Source organism: Dreissena polymorpha, chromosome 5 (assembly GCF_020536995.1).
Source record: "Dreissena polymorpha isolate Duluth1 chromosome 5, UMN_Dpol_1.0, whole genome shotgun sequence".
In the NCBI taxonomy this organism is placed as follows: domain Eukaryota; kingdom Metazoa; phylum Mollusca; class Bivalvia; order Myida; family Dreissenidae; genus Dreissena; species Dreissena polymorpha.
Window position 1 is genome coordinate 75,001,245 of NC_068359.1, and position 22,056 is coordinate 75,023,300.

At 34.0% G+C, this 22,056-nt stretch overlaps 1 protein-coding gene across 3 annotated transcripts in view; it reads right to left on the reverse strand.

The window, feature by feature from the left end:
- Positions 1–352: 352 nt before the first annotated feature.
- LOC127831756 (lim and transglutaminase domain protein ltd-1-like) overlaps positions 353–22,056 on the reverse strand; it is a 36,010-nt gene continuing 14,306 nt past the window's right edge. For 2 of the 3 annotated variants that reach the window (XM_052356794.1, XM_052356796.1), the window contains 15 exons: positions 20,738–20,911; positions 19,063–19,179; positions 18,493–18,569; positions 17,259–17,339; positions 16,784–16,899; positions 16,264–16,376; positions 14,490–14,605; positions 13,874–14,021; positions 13,243–13,331; positions 9,578–9,718; positions 8,462–8,753; positions 7,474–7,644; positions 6,941–7,114; positions 4,989–5,089; positions 353–4,098 (listed from right to left, as the gene is read on the reverse strand). In XM_052356794.1, coding sequence (XP_052212754.1) covers positions 3,129–4,098; positions 4,989–5,089; positions 6,941–7,114; positions 7,474–7,644; positions 8,462–8,753; positions 9,578–9,718; positions 13,243–13,331; positions 13,874–14,021; positions 14,490–14,605; positions 16,264–16,376; positions 16,784–16,899; positions 17,259–17,339; positions 18,493–18,569; positions 19,063–19,179; positions 20,738–20,911 — 2,880 coding nt within the window. In that variant the 3' untranslated portion in view covers positions 353–3,128. The remainder of the gene's footprint in view (positions 4,099–4,988; positions 5,090–6,940; positions 7,115–7,473; positions 7,645–8,461; positions 8,754–9,577; positions 9,719–13,242; positions 13,332–13,873; positions 14,022–14,489; positions 14,606–16,263; positions 16,377–16,783; positions 16,900–17,258; positions 17,340–18,492; positions 18,570–19,062; positions 19,180–20,737; positions 20,912–22,056) is intronic. The other variant, XM_052356795.1, reaches the window with a different exon arrangement.

Genomic DNA, 22,056 nt, shown 5'->3' on the forward strand with positions numbered 1-22,056 from the left:
TCCAAATCTGATTAATAACAAGAGCTGTCAGAGGACAGCGCGCTCGAATATTCGAGTGCTTAACAGTATAACGTAAGCCATCATGGGGAAATTGTTCATAATCAATAATTTATTAGACGATCTTTCAAAAATAAAAAAAGGAAAAAAAAAACTTTGTTTGGGGGGGAGATGAGAGGGGTTAGGGGTAGGGGGGAGTAGGGGGGGGGTTGAGAGGGGGATATAATGTATGATGGGGTAATTTATTAGATGATTTAAAAAAAACACTTGTTTGTTTTTTTTTGGGGGGGGGGTGGGGGGTGGGGGGGTAGGGGATAGGGGGTGAGAGGGGGGTTTAATGTGGGGTGTGGTAATTTATTAGATGATGTTTAAAAAAAAATTGGGGGGAAGGTTGGGGGGGGGGAGAGATTCTAGGTAGGGGCGTGGGGTATTGTTTGGGTGGAATCCATTGTGGTATTCAGGTAAGTGTTGTTTTGTCAAAGTAATAATAAAATGTGATCATAAATAAAGAAGTTATGGCAATTTAAGCAAAGTGCTCAATTATCTAAGTGTTAAAAGGGCCATAATTATGTCTAAATGCTTGATACTGTGGGGGTCTGCTCTTGTTTATAGGTTGGGGTCATGTTCGTAATCAAGTATGCAAAATATAAAAGCAATATGTCAAAGGATATAGGAAATATTTGGGGTTGTACGCAAAGGTTAACATAGATTTATCAATAATATATATTTTCTAAGTATAAAAGGGGCAATATTTATGTCAAAATGCTTGATACAGTTGTATGCTCTTGTTTATAGGTTGGGGTCAATTAATGTTCAATTATATAAGTGTAAAAGGGGCAACAATTATGACAAAATGCTTGATAGAACTGTCTGCTATTGTTTATAGGTTGGGGTCATGTTGGTAAACAAGTATGGAACATATGAAAACAATATGTCTAGGGACAATGACAATAATTGGGGTAGTACGAAAACTTAAACGCTAACGCTAACGGAAACGGAAACTGCTCGGAAACGGAAACGCCGACGCCGGGGTGAGTAGGATAGCTCAACTATATATATTTCATATAGAATAGTCGAGCTAAAAACAACAAAAACTTCCAAAATCATACCATGCATATAATACCACAAATATTGTTTCGACATTAAAATGTGCAAAAAATAACACACATTTATTGAGACATGTATTCATAGTTTTAAATTAATGAAAACAGCTATTAGTACATGAAACACACAACATTTTGCAAGTTTGACATAATCAACAATTTTAAAATCGAACTAATTCATTCCATCGATGTCTGCTAATATTTGATATAATTCATAGAATGTTGTAAGTTAATATACAAGTTTAAAACACAGAAATACAAAATACAACAATGACTTACAATCGATTCTGCATTATACCGATATAAGGTAACATATATAGATAGATGCAAAAAATGAAGTGTTGACACATTAGAAAAACTCGTTAAAGAACGAGTGAACAAACGAACAAGATTGTAAAATTTGACTTTGATTGATTCTTTAAATTATGCTGAATACTAGCAAATAAAGTTCAGAAGCATGCTAACAGAATACAACTAAGCTAGCTGATGCACACATTTAATTAGAACAAGAGTGTTTTTAATTTTGAATCAAATGGTTTAATCTTCTTTAATACAATTTAATATATCATCAATTTTTACAGATGGTGTCATCAAATCCATGTACTTTACAACGTCACAAATCTACCTATGTAGGACATCAATAAAAAATGCGTATATTTGGTTTAAACAAATCAATGGATTTTCTGTGATAACGACCTTTTACGTAGTGTTTTTCCCAGGAGGGAAAAGGGGCATGAAGCATTACTTTGAAAAAGGGCAATTTAACGCGCACTTAAGGTAAAAAAGGGCAAAAACGTTCCGTGCATAAGTGGTTTTGAGAGAAACATATACACATAACAATGTAAACAAGCACATGTAATGATAATTGTCGTATTTAACTGACTTTAATTAATATTAATACATTTACATTGCTATGGCTCCATTTAAATACGTTTTATTATCTGCCATACTACAACAGGAACAACACCACTAACAATTATGTTATGGGTTGTCAATAACAAAAATCTGGTTAACAATTAAAACGAAAATAATAAATGTGTTAAATAATATGCACAAATTCGAAAGTCTTTTTAGCAGTACTGTTCCCGCTTATAGCAGAAAAATCAGCTGGATTAACCAAATCATTTAAGATATAATTATGTAATAAGTTATTCATTTAGGACTTGAAATAACGTCACCTATGGTAAAGTATATTCTGTTTGGTCATATTCTAAATGAATAAAACATAAATAAATTCAGCAAACAGGACAGAGAGTAAAAAATATTTTAATAGTTGCGTGTTTTGTACTCATTACATTCTCTATGTAGTTAAATAATTGAAAAAAATACTGAAATGTTTCCTAAGGCTTATCAGTAAACAGTTTTTATCTGAATAATTATCATAGAACTATAATACATTATACATTCTTGCACCTAAACAAAAATGATTTTTATCTAACGTTTAGAATCATAATAAAAGGACCAGAGCAAATACACTTTTACTAGATGTTCTGAAAGATGAATTGAATACAATCATCTCTGCAAAATAACCAGTACAATCACAAAACAGATATAAACAAACAAATTAGACATACAAGTGTAAGATTTGCATAAATGTTGACTAACATCTGCAATAACTGTGTATTAAGTAGGCTGTTGCTGAAAGGTGTCTTCGTTTGTAACGATAAATGTATGTTAAATTATATCATACGATTTTACGAACCGATGAACTGGTTTCTTACATTTCTAAGTACTACATGTTTGTGGCCATATAATAGCAAATAACAATAAAAGCAGTTTGTACAACTGTACATGTACCTATAAACGCTTAAATTTTATTCATTGATAATTAAAGTCACGAATCAAGGAGAAATACAGTAAATAAATATTAACTATTACTGTGGAAAGATACACACCAAATAGTTAGTCATTTATTAAAAGGATTAAACATGAGAAAAGAGGGCAAACTGCACATATAATTTTATATAAAATAACATAATTGAAAATGTTTACTTAAACAAATCCTGTTTATTTATCCGACACAAACGGTTAATTGTTATATTTTAGCAACGTGCTGTAACGTTTAGAACCACCACTGTATTTTGCATTTACGGTGACCTCTGTCTCTTTGTCGTAAAATGATCCGAGTTTGACCTTGCCCTCCCAGATGCCTGTTTGCGAGGCCTGCAAGTGCGTCCACTTGTCACCAGCGATAACCGCGACCGCCGTCGCCTTTGGAACGGCAACCCTGAACAGAACTTCGTTGCCGTAATCTCGATGCAGGTACATTGGCGTCTCCAGGAGGCAGCCTTCCTCCCACTGTTCGTACTGCGTGGGGAAAGGGTGTACCGGCTGGGTAATCTTCTTGCAATTGATTAAGTAATTGTACACGCCAGCAAACTGATTGCTCGTATCGGCGACGGGTTTGCAATAGAGCTGTAGCTTGTAGAAGCCCGTGTTGGGCATCACGACCGCGATCCTAACAACCGAGCCTTGCGTCTGAGTAAAGACACAATTTGAGTACACCTCATTGGAAGCGGCATGGATAAGTTCCGCGATTAAACTTATATCCTTGGCCAAGGTTAATCGGATCTCAACTGAGTTTTTCTCGAGGTCGATGACTGGATTCTGATGGCTCAATGTTGTAAGGCCTAATTGGATAAATTTCGGCTTCTCGCCCAGATAGCCGCCTGGAAGTTTTGGCAAAGGTTCGGCTTTCACGTCTTCGTTGCATTCGATCATATACTGTGCTACGTGGACTAGGCTAGTGCCTTCCGTCGATGGATCGTTCGCGTATATCTCGAGGCAGTATTCGCCGCGTGCCGGTGCGGTAATATTGACGAAAGCGGTGTTCTCTACTATCCTGTACATACAGTAGCCTCCGAGCTCAGAGCCCGAGCTGCGATTGTTTTTCAGCTCTGCGTGGAACCTTATGATCTTCGGGACTGTGAACTGAAGCTCGACCTTCCCATCCCTTGTAAAAACTGTCAACTCCTGCTGTTTTGTTTCCAGACCATACCTATCAGTCAAGTGGTGGTTTATGTTAAGAAGATATGTTTCAGGTAGTTTGTTTAGACTTTATTTCGTTTTCAACAGTAATTCAGCGATGTGTCGGCTGTCAGTTAATATATTGACAATGCCGGTGGCGCACCAGTACTTACCTCAGCAACTAACATACTTCCAATGTTGAAACAAATGCTATCTCAAAGTCATATCAATAATGTCGATTTAGTGGGTTCGCTAAATTACCGATTCGTACAGCATACATTTATTCTTGTAACTGACAACCATCTTAATTCGGAGATATGATAATGGCCTCAAATATAAATGTATGACCACACAACATATTATTAATGTGACCGAAACAGAAATCGAACTTCATTTGATTATTTAAATGCGATTTGTAGCCCAGTGCTCTACTCACTTAGTTAAGCGGCCCGATTAAATACAAATAGTATATGTACATGATAAATAGTAACATCATGGATTGATATATCCTAATGTTGGCATAAGTCGAACTGGTACAATATGTGTGTGCTGTATACTTAAAGACAATACCATCAGTTTCAATGTGTTATTTTCTTAAATAATTTACTGTGTTGAATTGCTTATTTTTTATAAAACACATGGGTCCTATTTAAACGCAAACAAAACCCAAAAATGAAACACATTTGGTCTGGCAACGCCTATTTAAAGCCAATATAAATATGTTTAATTTAGACATGTTAATATTTATAACATAGGGCAGACAAAGTTTAGACTTTAGAGTTATAACACATAGTCATATTTAGAGTTAACCTTACCATAATTATGCTATAGATGATAAATATATTTAAACGGTTTGTTTAAGAAAGGAAATAATGCCCCTTTTCTGACCGCTAGATAAGCCTTTAAAACCACTAGCCCCACCTGAGGAAATCAAACCCAGGGCCCCACTGGCGGTCGGAACATGGGAACGGCTCAGGTTTTTTGCCCGCCAACTCCTCCTGAACTATCTTGTACTCGCACACCTGAGATAAAGCATATTGAAAGCATTGTGATTAGATGACACTGTCAATGCATGTTTCACAACAACGAAAACAAACACAACAAAACCAATTTGGTCTGATAATAATCCATGTATAAAGAGTATTCAAAATTCACTTCTACAAAATCATTTTTTTTAAACAGTGACCATCGATGTCATTAGTCCTTTTTAAAAAAGTCCAATAAAAAAACTGGGAAAATATCAAGTTTAGAAATGATCTTAGGTGATATTCGTGTGTTGAGTTTCGAATGTGAGTATCAACAATTATATAAGTATTTTGATGTCAAGCGAACGGTCATTTTGGTATAACTAATAGTTCTGATCATCTTAGTCTTAAATACGTTGTTATTTAGGAAAGTATGTCGTCCGTTGTTATGGCTGTCTTAATTGTGTTCAAATTCATCGAATCGGATTCAGAATGAACATTGTGTAGATAGCGTAATTAATATTAGAAAAATAGTGCTATGTTGGGTTTTCTTCGTATGTCGGAAAGAATGAATGAGTAATCATTCTCTTTAGGCGTCCCGCCAAATGCATAGGTTAGCGCCATACGTAGCTTTCTTATGCAATTAAGGTAGCGCACCTCTAATGATTTCCCGCGATTTCTTCGAAGGTTGAAGAGCCTACTATTAGGTGCCTTAGCCTAGTGGTTAAGGCGATAGACTAGAAATATTTTGGGATATTCCCGCGCAGGTTCGAATCCTGCCGACGACGTATACTTTTTTGCGACGCGTTTTATTTATTTTCTAACATAATTTGATTTAGTATGGCATATAAGCTATATTTATTGTTAAATATGTTGCAATTTTTATGCACATTCTTCAATTATTAAAATTAAAACAACGTTATGGCGAAATTGGGTGATTTACTGTTGAAAATACGAACCAAGCATGTTGCATTTTTATTTTTATTTCAAAAAGTAAACGGTAAATCTGTCTATTTCTTGGTATTTTTGCTGTATATAGTGTTTCTATAAAAACTAAGTTTAAAATATGACTTAAATGATACTATTTTGAATTTTATGACACTTTGTTTTTAACCAACCCAATTTTTACTTGGCTGAAATCACTTACATTTCATGGCGCTCTTCCATAGATAAAAATTTGTAAAAAATAAATGTCTGTAAAAGAATACTTATTTCATCTTGTTTAAACTTTAAACACCTTTACAGCATCTGTACACACCAACTGCATGCCCATATTTGGAAATTTGAATGAATTATGGAACTTTTATATACCCCAGGGGTGAAAATAAACTGGACAAAAGCCGAGTGTGGGGGTGGTTTTGAAAAAATCGGTATATTTTTTTAAAAAGCATGGAAAGCCTACCTACAAATGTGCATGTAGTTCAGTGAAATGATTCTGATTAAGAAAATAATTACTTAGATTATATTTGGATATGTGCCCATTAGAGGTGCGCTACCTTAAACTAAATATAAAGATTGCAATAGTTTGTAAGTGATTAATGTCATATAAAGAAGGGGTATTGAACAGTCAAATTCAAATGCCCAAATGCTTTCTCCAAAAAACGGTTTCAAAGTAAAAGTAAATAGTGCGCACATATTTGATGGTGTAATAATCTACATGAGAACTGGAGTACAATTTGATAAAGAGTTGACTTTATTTCTGAAGCGAAAATTTCTCGCTAATTGTTATTGTAAATTGCTTTATTTCTTGATTAAACTTTTGTATTTTCAATTAATTCTTAACGTTAAACTAGCTAACTAGTTTCTAATTACTTGGCTACATTTTTAAATAACTCATTAAAGAATTAGTAAACAATCGCAGAGGCCAGGATATTGGGTCATCAGTCACTACTCTTGCAGCAGTTATACTTCCTCGTAAACGTTGTCCTTGTTGGCTGGTGAGTTCTCTTTGCAGTAGATGTTAAGAAAGTACGAGCCATTCTGGGGAAGGCGGAGTCTGAACGAAGCCACACACTCGATATTCTCATGCATGACATAGCGGTTTAGCTTGACACCGTTGTACTCCTTGTTACCGTTCTCAAACTGCAATTGAAACATAAGCTCACAAATCATCATACTTTACATATCACGGTATGAACAAATCATCTGCCCATAATTGAATTAATATAAATATGTTCATATTTTTTATTCACTTTTTGTTTACATTGTTACCCGCACGCCTATTCTGAGTATTTGGAATTAAAGAAATATTAAAATTATGTTTGCAGTTGAAAACTATCATTGTAAAGACCACAAACAAAACTCCACCCGGGTACGCGGTATATTGCACCAACACTGGCAAACAACCAGTTTTATATGTATACTGAAACTGACAGTAACAATCAGTCCTGGTGCGGGGTAGCGCAGTCTGACACACAATTATGATAAGAAACCAGTCGCACCTGCATATTGAAGCTGAAGGCAACACATGGTTTGTTTTCGGGATAACGCAGTTGAATATTGATCTCTCCGTGACCATGCACGACCGCCGTACGGTGACTGACGAGCTCTAGCCCATATTTGAACAACGGAGTTCTCATACATGGCATGTTCTCAAATTGCTCAAGAGTTATCTATAAAGATGAACCTTTACCTTAAACGATAGGTCTTACAAATGGCCACAACAAAGCCACTTCTTACAAAAAGCTTATTTGACACATATGATGATGGTCAATACTAAATTAACAATTTGATATATGTACTTATAACAACTGTATATGCAGTATAATAATTTTGTTATAACATATGGCCTGTTTTGCTTGATCTTGAATACCGCTCACTTTTATGATATCATAGTTGTGAGTATTCTATACAGGCATACGTGAGCCACGGATATTAACAAAACATGATTGAATAGTTAATGAAGGCGATGGCTACCATCATGTTTTTGTTACGCTGAAAAGTCGTACATTCAGTACCCACTTGGAATCTAGTCGTATTACTTTTAGTCTATGTTTGTATAAAGTGTATAAATTTCGTTTTTTAACATAATTTCGTTTTAAATAATTGAACACCTCTCACAAACTTTTTATTTTACTATTTTATTAGCGGAGATAATCCGATTGTGTAAATATTGCCCAATATCTTTTACGTACTTGCGCTTTACGTACAGATTCCTGAAAGACATTTGGTGAAAAACAACACTGAAGAAAGGCTAACTTAACGTCGTACAACAAAGTTAGGTTACAATATCATATGTAAATATTATTGCTCAGCGACAGCCTGACTGACAAGTTAACACTTGCAATTCGATTTGTGTCTGTTTAAACTTTCACAAATTTCATTTATATAACAAAAATATAACTATTCATTATATGTGTTTATAAGCTGTCCGCTAAAAAGGAAGTAGCAACTTTAACATGATAAGACAGGACACTTTACACCACATACTGATCTTTCCAGAAGCTGCCATTTCGGATCGACCGGGAAATGGGAGTATATAAAGTGTGCGGGCTCCGTAAGAAAGTAAAATTCTTCGAGTGTATATTGTAAATTTTCATCCGTGTCCTGCTTTTCGATGACAGCGCGTGCTCCCCAGTCTGCGTCGAAGAGGCACCATGTACCGAAAATATTCACAGCGTTCCACGCGTGGTCGGGCTTTTCGGGCGTGAAAGTTTGACCAGGAAGGTAGCCGACACCCTTCGCGTAACCTCTGATTATTTCTGAGTGCAGTTCTGCATTTCTATAACAAGAAGAACATCAATCTTTACAATCGGATCATTGCTATTATATAGGTTTTTAGAAAAGTATTATAAGTCGTAACAATTATATCTTCTTGATATATAAAATAATGAAATATTGAAAATTAGTATACTGTTAATATTTATATGATCTTGCATGAGTGGTCGTTTTGTATTGAATTTATTAAACGAGTCATCCAAATAAAGATAAAAACGAGGCTTGCCGAAGATTCTATTTATAACATGACCAACACATTTTCTTTTTATTTAATTAATGCTCTTTTCACCGTTTATTCACATTGTACAAGAGTTTAAGTGAAAAAATTCGCTGAAATAATGACGTCATTTCGTCAAAACTATGACGTCATTTCACAGTTATATAACTAGTGTTATAATAACTGTGTAATAAACAATATTGGGCATTACGTTATTTCACTCCTGGAGCGTAGGTCATGTTGTAAATAATGTTTATATGTAGGCTTATAATAATGAAGCTAAATATGCAAATAAAATATATGCTATATCAGTTTATATGAATTTGCATAAATACACATGAAAATATATCATGATTCGTATCATTAAATTTGATACTTAATCAGGTAAAGAAGACTATCTTCTTAAAAGTATTTTTCCATAGATATTTCGTTCGTTAAAATACTTCACACATTGCTCGTAGAAATTGCATTATAATAGCAAGATTGCGGACATAAACTTGGACATACGATACTCATTTGTCATCGTTTAACTTTACTGATGATTATGTTAAAATACAATCAATCATTTTGTTTACATGTCACACAACACTGAGTGTTAACTGCCCACATACGTGCACATGGTATCGAACACCTTAGCGTATTTGGTCTTTCGTGTCTTCAATCCCATGAGCACCTCCTCAGGAGTACCGGGCTGTACGTCAGTAAACGACATATCCTTCAGGTTCTTTGTAGCTAACCAGCGGAAGATAACTCTGAAAGAATTATATGTATGTTGTTTAATAATTAATATGATCTGAGTATATATACATGTTAATTTTACTGATTTTTCACTTTGTTATCACCCCCTATTTTGTACATTAATTCTTTGCTAAAGGAGCTGTTCCAATGTTATTCACATCGTTATAAGGCAGTAACATAGTCATTGAAGCACAATTATGTACGAGAGGCCATTTCAGTTTTCATTGCGATTTTTTTTTGGTGATTAATTAAAAAAACACTTTCAAAGGTTCGTAATGTACTATATCTAAACAACATCAAAGCAAGGCCTGGCGGTCTAGCTTACAACATGGGTCGATTGTCATATGTGGACTGACTTCCCTAATGAAGTTAATATGTTAATATTTAGAGCCAACAAACATGGCCATATCCAACTTGGATTCGTCAATATATATATATATATATATATATATATATATATATATATATATATATATATATATATATATATATATATATAATATATATATATATATATATATATATATAATATATATATGTATTAATTATATATATATTAGTTTAATTTTTTCGTACTTGCTTATCGTTGATTTGCCGATTCGCTAATGTATTTCCTCAATCATTCAATGACGCGGTAGCAAACTCGTCAGATAACATTATTACATTTGACCGGTGTGACGGAGATTGGTTGATTAGATTTTAATTCTCAATGCAATAACTGTATTTCGATAAGCAATCTTTTTGACATCTATAACACATTTTATCTGTCTTGGTATCTGTTATATATATAACCTTAAGAATCGCATACCCATGTACATTTAGTTATGAAATTTGTCATTTTCCAAATTAATGTTGTTTGAAAAATGTAAAAACAATATTGACTTTATACTATTATATTTGCATAATCAAACACCAATTAATGCTTAGAAAATTCAAGAATTATTTTGATATAATAATGGCTGTTGTGCTGAAAGATTTATTAATAATTTTCTAAAATTCAATTGTTATATATAAACGATACTGCCCCTAAATATTCATTACGTTACAAGGCGTTGCAGTTATTCCCTTTTTGTAAACAACTTAACGTTAGTTAGGAAACACTAAGCAGGTGTTTTAAAAAAGAACATGTTTAGATAAAATTTACTATCAAATTGTTACCCTTGTTTGGTGAACGTGAATAGCGGAGTTTGCCTTGTAATATCGATAATTTGTAGTTTAGTTAAAGATAAAAAACAGTTGTCAACTTTGTTTGAACATTGTAAGTTAATAGGGAATGCATACTTGTTCGACATGTGCAAGGATTGCTATTAAGGGTGAAGACAGACAAGTGTTTATAGTTTACCCTGGTCCACCCATTTTAAGTGCTTCGCTTTCATGAATCTTATGTTAATAGCTCTTTTCCATAGTCACCTTATTTACTCGTCAATTCGTGATACGTCATTGTGTAGTAATTTATTTAAATTTAATGTACATTAACCCATTTTTTAACAAGTTATACAGAACCCGCAATGTTTGTATTGCATCAAATTGGTCAGCATATTAAGGTGTTATATGGGACGAGTAGTAATGAATTTCCAAAAAGGTATATGTACAATGTAGCTGACATATATGTATTTCGGTATACTGAATGATTTCTAGATTCTCCCTTACCTTGAACATCACAGAGTCGTTAGAATATGGAATGAACATTTTATCGTATGGTGCAGTTGCGCTGTGTTTTAGCTTTAGATGTTTAAATGTCCGTTATATAATTTTCATGAACAGTTTTGGGAAGAACTATGGGTATAGTTGTGCGAAAAACTGACTCAAGTCTCATCAGCAAATGCACGGATGATAACAATCCAGGACTAGAGATCACATTAGCGTAAGTTCGTATTCATACGTATGACGTTATATATCATTGAACATTTAACAATAGCTAAAATAAAGACAATGACAAGAGGTAGACACATGGATCAACATTTTGTACCCCTGAAGTTTACGTTTATGTTATAATCTATAACACCAAACATCAAACGCACTGTTGAGCTCTATACTGAAGTTGGAATTAAAGTCTGGTAGACACACCAGTGAGCTCCTTGGAGAACACTTAACCATTTAATTTTGTTTTAAATTTTATTTTATTGTATAACTGTGTAGAATATAAAAGTTATACCATGTTTTAATCCACTGCAATCAAATTTCATTCATACTGTAATAGGAAGTAAGGCAATATTCCGACGACAATTTTATTTCCGTTGATTATTTTATTGTATAATGATAGGTTCTTTAAAATCAATTCCATTCGTATTTTGGAATACTCTTGGAATGTTTAGAAAAAGGGCTAACTTGTTATATGGACGAAGTTACGTATATTATATACATATAATACAATACAGTGCATTAACATATCTAAATTTGCATTTGGGAACACTATAGATGGACTAGAATGTGTTGGGTTTGATTTAAACTTGCGATTTCAACATACATATTTTAACGACTAAACATGAGTGGTTAGTAATGGTATACAATATCGACTGTAATGTCCTCGGTTCTTTGATCATTTATGATGTAATCTATAAAATGTGTAATCAGTATCTCCGTAATACTTAAACAACTTTTGTTATTCACATGTGCATATATTATTGATTCCGTTTTATGAAACAAAGGTTGTCTCAGTCACATAATTCATTTTGGTTTGATTTCTTATTTTGAAACAATTTTAAATGTGTCATGACCTAGATTAGTGTTCCGTTTTAAAATTCAAGCACATTTCATAATACGTGTGTTTAAGACAGTTGATGCAGCGGTTGTAACTACAATAAGCACACTCTGTTAATTATGTGTTTATTATTTCTGGCGTATATGAAAAACAATTATTGAAAAATCTTATACAGTTAAAGTTTAACAACGTCACACATTTCAAGACTTGGCAAATAATTAATTCGCACGTTCCATACATAATCAATTAGCATGCCTTTTACATCCAATGTGTACACCATCCGGCATTAGTGTTAAATCAAATCTGAAGACAATATACTCCAACCACTATCTTAATATTATAAAACAATATTTTCCAATGGAAAAGAAATGTAAACACCAAAACATACATAAACACATACATAAATAGTTATGTGTCCATGTTTTTCATTATGATTGTGTACTTTGACAGTACGCTTACTCTATTGATCGCATGACGCTCGTAAACATTACTGGTCCCAGATTCAGCGAATACAAGATCCGATTTAAAGCAGACAAATAGTATGGAGATAACTACATGTGTTTCAATTATTATTAATGCATTTGCTGAAATTGAATACAGACAAGAACAGGTATTCAAAGTTCGAAGACATGTGGTGATATAACTAATCACTTGTTTGCAATGAAATCTTACAATAATGTTGTTTACCTGCTACTCAATATGTTTACATTATATATGTTTAAAGCAATGAATATAGCCCAAGCCAAATAATGACTTAATTTCAGTGTAAACTTAAGTCAAAACTCTGCCGCAAGTTTGCTTTTTTCAATAATAATAAGTAGTATTCACTATACACACCTTACTCTCTCAAGCTCGTTGATGATGTTCTTGGAATATATCAGGTCCCAAATCAGCTCACGTACGTTGCTGTGCTCACTCTTGGATACCTTCAAAGACACACATATAAAAAGGGTTATGTTTAACTCCAAAAAACATACAACTATTAATTTCGTAATGCAAATACTCCTTAGTACATACACACAGGAGGGCATTCATATACAGACACCTTAACACATACAAAGATTGAGTCATTGCATAGCAAATCAATCCATAAAATAAATTTACTTTTTGAGAGATGATAAGAACAATTAAAACACAACCAGGGTTTGAATTCTTTTTTTGCACACCGTTTATCATAACATGAGACAGGAAGTATCATCCTTCTTCAGCCTGATCCCTAATGCAAAATAATTTTATCTGGTTATTACCTATACGCGATTGATTCATATTCTGTTTAGGTAACACGCTCTGTGCTACAGATCCGTGGCCCGTTGGAAGTAAAGTGTAGCCATTATTACTGGTTTATACAGCGGGCATCGTACAATTATACCTACTTAAATTCCAGAGCAATGGTTTCCCTTTTCACCAAAACATCTTCACATTTATAAATCATGACTCTTTTTTGCCACCAAAACTACAAAAGGTTTACCTGTATAGCGTGGTTGTCCACCGCGTGGAGCACCTGTTTGTCTATGTTTTCCAGTGCTGGCTTGTGCTGATTGGTGACAGCCTGAGGTGCCTTTAGAGAATTCAGCTTGAAGGTCGAAGGAGGGGCCGGGGGCTTCTGACCCATATTTCTTAAGGTTGAAAAATAGACACAATGGTTATTTAATGTGCGATAACAATAATATAGAAGGGGTAGGCACTTACATTTAATTCTGACTTAACACAGATAATTACGTAGCGATGCGGTTTAGTATTGTCCTGGTTTAGATTTTTGACAGGAGGAGTAGTAAAATCGCTAAACGGTATATCTTAACTCAATTAAATAGCGGGAGTCCCGTCCGGGTTGTGGAAACGGAAACACGTAAGGGTAAGAAAATACCATTTTTTCCAATACGCTTTTCCAATTTTAGCTGTACGCTATTTAAGTCAAGTTTGAACTATTTGTTGAACACTATGGTATTTAAAATGCAGATGCCATCTGCAAAGGGAACACTTAACCATTTAAGAGCATTTAATTAATGTGTAACGTTCGCATTTTTCGGAATTATACTAGTCAAATGCAAAAGTAAGTTTCTTTTAAACTGCACTACGTCTCCTACCTTTTTTCCACATTAGTCGGCGTGGTGCTGACCAGGGCGTTACCTGCCTTTTCATGCTGTGTGGCCGACGTGTGTATTATCCCCTTGCCCGTTCGATGTACGGCCCGTTCCTGACACTTAAGAGAACAGGCAATATGGTCAGAGCAAAGCCTAGTTTATATAATAACTTTCCTTTCGGGTCATTTTGTGGTTGGTTCATGTTCAATTGTTTTTCAGAGGAAAATAGGATTGCAATAATTACATTTGCATTACTGATTAAGCAACAATCATTGGCATTCTTATTGATTCTTATTGAACACGTGTTCTAATGAGTTCGAGTATGTAAAACCGAAGCTACGATTTTACGTTGGTGCTTTTGAATACAGAGCCTATATTTAAAACATTGTGTTTACTCCCAAACTTATGCCATGAAATAATATGTGCACTTTCGTTGTTGTGTAAACGGTTCATATACATATACATGCTTTGGGTAGGTGTAAAAATCTGTGGACCCAAACATGACAGTGATCAGTGACAATCATGCAGCCAAATCGAGTAGACAGGGCTTACAGACACTGACAGCATTTAACATGATTCTTGGTAAACATAAGTGCGTATTGCTTTTGTTCATTTGACGTCTCTCATGTCAAATAATGAAACATTATGATATCATAATGATTTTAATCCTTAATAAAGCGTAAACTATACATTATAATATGTATTCATTAAACATATGCGAGCACAATCATTTTCTTTTAATTATGTGGAAATTACTAAAACTTGTTTATTAGTGATTTTCATATTTACAACTCATATTAAAAAAAGGAATGTTATATTATAATAAAGCACTACATGGCATATCATCGAAAGCATTACAATACACATTCAACAACTGAACTTATAAATTCAGACTCTTGAAAAGGATTTCCATGAACTATGATCGACCTTTCCCCGTTGCCCTGTGTACCTCAATTATATGTACATAAAGATGCATGGAGGCTTACCACTGGAATACATCCAAAACGTTTCAGAGTGGTTTACAAACCTAGACGGCCGAATCAATTACAGTCGAATGGCGAGGGCAGACTGTGTTACATTATGTAAATGTTTACATTGCCGTCCGATATAATACACCAACAATTAGTTCACAAAATAATATTGAAGAACTATTGTAAGTTAAAGTTACTGCCTGCAAATTACTACACTTACACAAATTAAGTTTCGTGTTTTGCTCTCCAATGTTGTAATTCATAATTGCACAAAATCGGTCCAAATGATCCACAGATTTTTCTTTTCTGAATCTATCCGATCCACTTCCTATGCAGATATTTTACGTTATTTATAAGGAGCTCATTTATTTAAAATATCAAATATTTTATACATGTGCACCATGCGAACTTAGCATATAACAATTGTGCTATGCATGGGCGCAAAATATCTTACAGCGGAGACAAAATATATAATGTAAAGGCCAATATATAAAACAAAAAAAAAATATAAATGGCTTTATTGCAAACCGCAACATACCTCTTGCAAAATTTGAAGTTTAGGGATGACACACCATATGAATGATATTTGTATTATAGTTTGTTACAGAGTTCGTAACATTTAACTCAGATTATCCTCTGAAAAATCGTCAAGTGGGGTTCTAATTTTAGTTCAAGTATGTAAACATTCCAATGTAATTTAAACATGGCAAAGTAGTAAAAAAACATACAATTATGGTAATGATATTAAACGCATAGAAGCACTCGACTGGAATGTACATTTTGAAAATAATCATTGTGAAAGTAACCTCGGTATTGTTCGTGTCCTTAACCATTTTATTCTTCATCCTGACAAAGTAGTGATAGTATGAGGCTACATATGTCATAATGGATTTTTCGTCTGGTCCTTCCGTGTCCACATCTGAAAAGTGTTTATACCTTGCATCTCAAACTCCTATGTCCGATTTTTCCGACCGCAGACATTGTACAATCGCAAAATAAATTATGGTGTATTAGGATACATATACTTTTCTGTGTATATATTTCAATAATTATGACATGTATTTACTCTTAATTCATCATTCAATCTGCCATAACAGGTTCATACATGTGTTTTTTTTACCAATCTAATAGAATATTTTTTGGCATTTAGTTGGATTGAAAAACATATGTAAAACGCCCATAAAGGTCTCCGTCGGCATTGTTCTATACTGATATCGACTTATAAAGCTGAAATCATATGCAATTTTACGAATTAACTAGTAGGTACAAAAACATAGTGTTTCTAAAAAAAGTCAAACTACGCTTTCAATTAATTGAAAGCGCTACCTTCAGCATCGAGGATATTCCGAATGCCAAGCTCGTTACCAGCGACATTGAACGCATTGTTAAGGTTACCAATGTGGTCTGCAGCAACCAACTTCTTAAAATCGACTAAGTCTGGCCTGATAAAACAGTATAAACTATTTGTCTACATCGTCATTACCAATGAACTTTATCTACATTAACAGCTATACAATTGTATAGATTATTATTGAAACTAACACCATTTGTATATATAATACAGTTTTTGTTCCATACATCTTCAAATAAGAACTAGGTAAATAAAATCGGATAAACATTTACATATATTAATTGCAAAAAATATTTACGTTTTTCTAGTCTTGTTTTCCAGACCGTACACAGTTGTGTTCATTCAAAAAATAATACAGCAATTTTATTATTTATTCTTCTTCAAGATGGTCTGTATCTATTAACAATATGTCAAAACATAAAACACAAGACATCGAAATACACAGTATACCTGTGTGCATGTATCAGAGCGTTGAACGCGAGCCCGTTACTCCAGCTATTAGTAAAATTGGTTACTTGCACATTTGGATACCTGCAACATACCCAGATCACAGATGTCGGTCATCGTGGTTGATAGACGTCGCATGGAATGAGCTAGATTTACTAAAACTCGATTAATCTAGGTTAACGGAATCAACTAACCAATTAATGGATCTTTCGTTTGTTGGACGAGGTTTACATAGTTATCGCGAATCCAGTCGTTATAATTTATATGTAGATAATGTGTAGACGGGAAATGTAGCGCGTTTAATATAATTAATGTGGGTTATGTTTTTCTTTCGTTAATTAAGAAATTAATTTTCTAAATGAAAAATGCAGTTACTTACTTAATATTTGTATTGGGATTCCACTTTAAAAACGCGTTGTCAAAGTAAAATTAATATGAATGATATGCACTGTATGCACGAATTTGAAATATTTTCACCATGTTATACATCAGTCTGCATTAAAATTACGATGAGTGTGAAGCATATGCACACACATTGTTAACGTTTATATGCAGCGTTGGTATAAGGGATAATACGTTTCAATAAAACAATAGCAGTTCGCTCAAATCACGCCCACATGTGTATGCATACATGCCGATAATTCTAATCGATAAGCATGTAGTTGTATACTGCTATGATTGTAAACAACTTAACACACAATGTGGTATACAGCAAAGATAGCCATAGGTGATCGCAATAACTCTCTTATAAATGTGACGGCCTATAATTACATTTAAAATATGTAAATGTTACATGATACTACGTTTGTAAGTGAAACACAGGTGAACTTGGTGAATACACACTGTATTATATGACGTAATACTTTATATTGGAACACATTGGCAAACATTGGGAGCAAAACCTAATCTGCAATACAAGACTGCCAAAATCATCAAACACGCAAGCATTTCTAAGACTGGAGTTACCGTAAGGAAAGTTTTATTTGCCGTAAACAGTGTTTAACCAGCTTAACCAATGAAAGAGTGACTTACGAAAGTAACACCTAGATATGTCTGCTATACTGTTGAAAAAGTTCACAGCCATGTAGATAACCAAAAAAAAACATTTATATACTTTACTGTTACACTATTAAAATCACATAATTTGTCCAAATGAAAAGGTTGTTCACAGTGCAATGATGAACAACAATCCACAGTCCAAGATTCACCGTAATTATCACTTAGAGGCTATACAAACCCAGCTGTTTTCCTCTGACACCAGAGCAGCAGAGCGTTTGCGACAGATTTTGTGTCAATGATCTTATCAGCACCTTCCTGGAAAAATACTAAATATTAAATAATGTTGTCAAACTGCGAGTATGTATATATATATATATATATATATATATATATATATATATATATATATATATATATATATATATATATATATATATATATATATATATATATATATATATAAATTTTAGTAATCAAATCCGTGCAATAATGCTTTCTTTTAAAGCTCAATCGTATATAAAAAAGTGAATTACTATGTTTCACAGCACATACTGTTATCAGGTTCGACTGTTGGGTAATTTATCACAATCATTAAAAGAACAACATTCGCTGTATTAATGCTCGAGGTATTTGTATAGCTTATGTGTAATGTATATTGATCACTAATAACAGCACTAAGCATCAAACACAATTCTAAATCAATCAGGTGGGTTCTACAAGTTGCAGTTTCGCTTCTAACTCTTTAAGATGTCTAGTTCTTTCGATCGTAAGCTTGCACCGTGCGAGGAATTCTAGTGTAAGATAATACCGTTTCTGTTTTTATATTCTGGAACGTAAAGAGACGGATGGTCGTCCAGATGAGACCAAGGATGAGTCGATTGTTGCCATCCATGATGTCCTCCGCTCCGATGTTTTCAAGGTGAACCTAAAGCGTTACATAAATAAATGATCAAGCAATTGGAGTACGGAATGTTCTTACCATAATTAAAACGCATTATTACAGTATGCGTATTTTGGTTGTATTTGTTATGCCCGCGCACGTCCAGGGTTTGAAATCGATACATATATATATGTTTTAAGTTTTAATATGTAACATACAAAGACAATCAATGTTATGGATTTTAATTCGCATTCGATACATCCCCAGTTATATTCCAGTTACATTTCATAATTCATAACACGGTGGCGTTCACTATTTTGCAATATTAGTCTCGCATGCACAATATAGTTCATTTTGGATGGTCCTAGTTTAACCTAAGACCTCCATGTCCATCCAGTGTGTTACCTTTATGAAAGTATAAATATAAGTCCAAAATAAAAGTTGTCCCTTCCTGATCCATGCAAAATAAAATTGGATAAGTAGGTATGCACTTTATTGATTTGAAGTTCTTCACTTGAAGATCTATAATTTAGATCGAACAAAAAAGCAGAGTAATGCATGGAATGCTGAACACAATAATGAACACCGCAATACTAGATTTACAAGTTATCATAAAAACCTGTAAACATATGTTTCGTTTATTGTACAATGAATAAAGAACGAAACGTGTAATGCATGAACTAGAAATATAACTTCACTATTTATAGTTGATCTTTATATTTAGAACATTCTTCAAGCATAAACTAGTGATCACTTTCGTGATATAGTTTTTAACATATAGTAAGTGATGATGAGTTTGGAGCGAAAGATTTACATTAAACAGAAATAACACTAGCTAGCAACGCTTCCCTCACGGAATCACTACTGGCGTTATCCGCCGTCTCGAGTTAAGTGTTTTTTGTCCTGACACATTGGTATCATACTGTTATGGTTGAGTGTATAATGCATACCAGTGTGTACAATAAGCTATTTCAATGTATATATTTAATAATTAAGACAACAAAAGATTGCTTTGTGTGTTATTGTTTAACTGCTGCTGGTGTCTAGGCTGACATATTAAAAGACATCTATGGTGATTTATTGAAAAGTAGATAAATTACGGTTGGTTTGGAACGCAGACCGACGTGCGTCTCTCCACTCTGTATGGATGATTAGTATGCAGTTTATCAAAAGGGGAAACTTAGGTGGTCAAGATCGCGTGTTGATATTTCATTTGTGTCACTCACAAAAATACCGGCAATGTACCACAAGTTAACACACGTACGCTTTGTAAGTATACCGAACAATCTAGTTAGAGACTTATGGTACGCATTTTATTAGAATGATTATGTTAGTCCTATCGCTTCGCTACCTGACGTTACTGCCCATGTAACCATAACAGGAGAATATAGATACGCTTGCGCTTGAAGTATGCGTTTGTTTTATGTCAATTTTTGCTGGAAGATTACATATAACGTCGAGGTGCGTACGTATTGCCTTCAATAGCAATACAGCTAACTTGAACAGTGTGTAGATTTCTCACAATCAATTAACAATTAACATAACACGTAGCGATACAGGGAAACGACAATCTATAGCGGCTGCAAAAATGATATACGTATACCTTAGTCCTAAGGAAACGGATGCATATGTTGATGTTTTCGGCCTTCTCTACGCGCAGGATGCTTCGATTTGGAGTGCCGATAGTCTGGCCCGAGAGAATTTCCAACAGCTTTATAAGAATTTTCCCATCAGCTAGATCCTCAAATAAATCGTTAATTTTTAGCTCGCTGACAGCCTGAAAGTACAATAAATAGAAATAAATCAAACCAAATTCAATGATGGAAATAACAGACCGTGTATACCGTTAGGGATAATTTTGTATTATAAACGTATTTATCCTTTAAACTGTTCATTGCAAAATAAGTAAATTTAGCTGTTAATATGTTGAGGTACATAGCCGGAATGATTTAGAACTAAAGCAGAACCGTGCATGCATAATATTACTTAACACGCACTTAAACAAACTAAATAAATGACCGATTTATTTCGCGCATGATTGTCTTTCCTGTTTACTCTATTGTTCTATCGCAAAGTTATTACAGAGACCATTGCTATGCCGAATATTTAGTGGTTTAAAGCTAAACTATCTCTTGACCAGTATCGTATCGATTGTCTTTAACATTTAAAATTGTAAATTATCATTTTCATGGTTTTAGTTTACGAATAAGAAGACAATTGTTTTCCCATAATGCAATGTAGTGAACCTTTTGGCAAAAGGAAATCGTTTGTTTGTCGTTTTCCGTCTTTAAGCTTTAGACAGTCGAATTGAAAAAATATATTTAAAGTGTGTTCGTGTTGTACGCGGCAAAGTGGTGCTTGTTTGGATTGATTTAATATACATTAGACCCACTAGTACAAAAGACAGCAGCTTAAGATATTTTATACCATACACTCAAAACAAGGATATGTTATCGGATCTAACCAGTTTGAAAAACGAAATCTATGGTAATTCTCGTTTAATTTCTCACAAAATGAAAAAAAAAATGATTTCAGTTCAGAATGAACAATGTGCTGTTGGAGATCTTCAAATAATCTCCGTTGCAACAACGGAAAACCGGGAACTGCATCCGATTCTGGACACAGGGTTTCCACCGTGTTTACCAGAGCAGATGCCCCTGGCCTTGCTTTGCATGCGGAGTGATCAACCACTACCGGCGAAACTGCCTACATGTCAGAGCTTTTAGCGGTGTCGCAGGTTCAGTTATTTTAAAATGTGACTTTTTGTGAAGCTTCAAATGAATTGTTACATAGGTGTCTAGTTGAACAATGTATCGAGGCCCCATTTGTAGTTAATCCGTTAACCGGTTCGGTTCAAAGTACCTGCAGAAAATGTCTGATATTGGATTTACAGTAACATTACTATTCAAAATCAACGAAAAT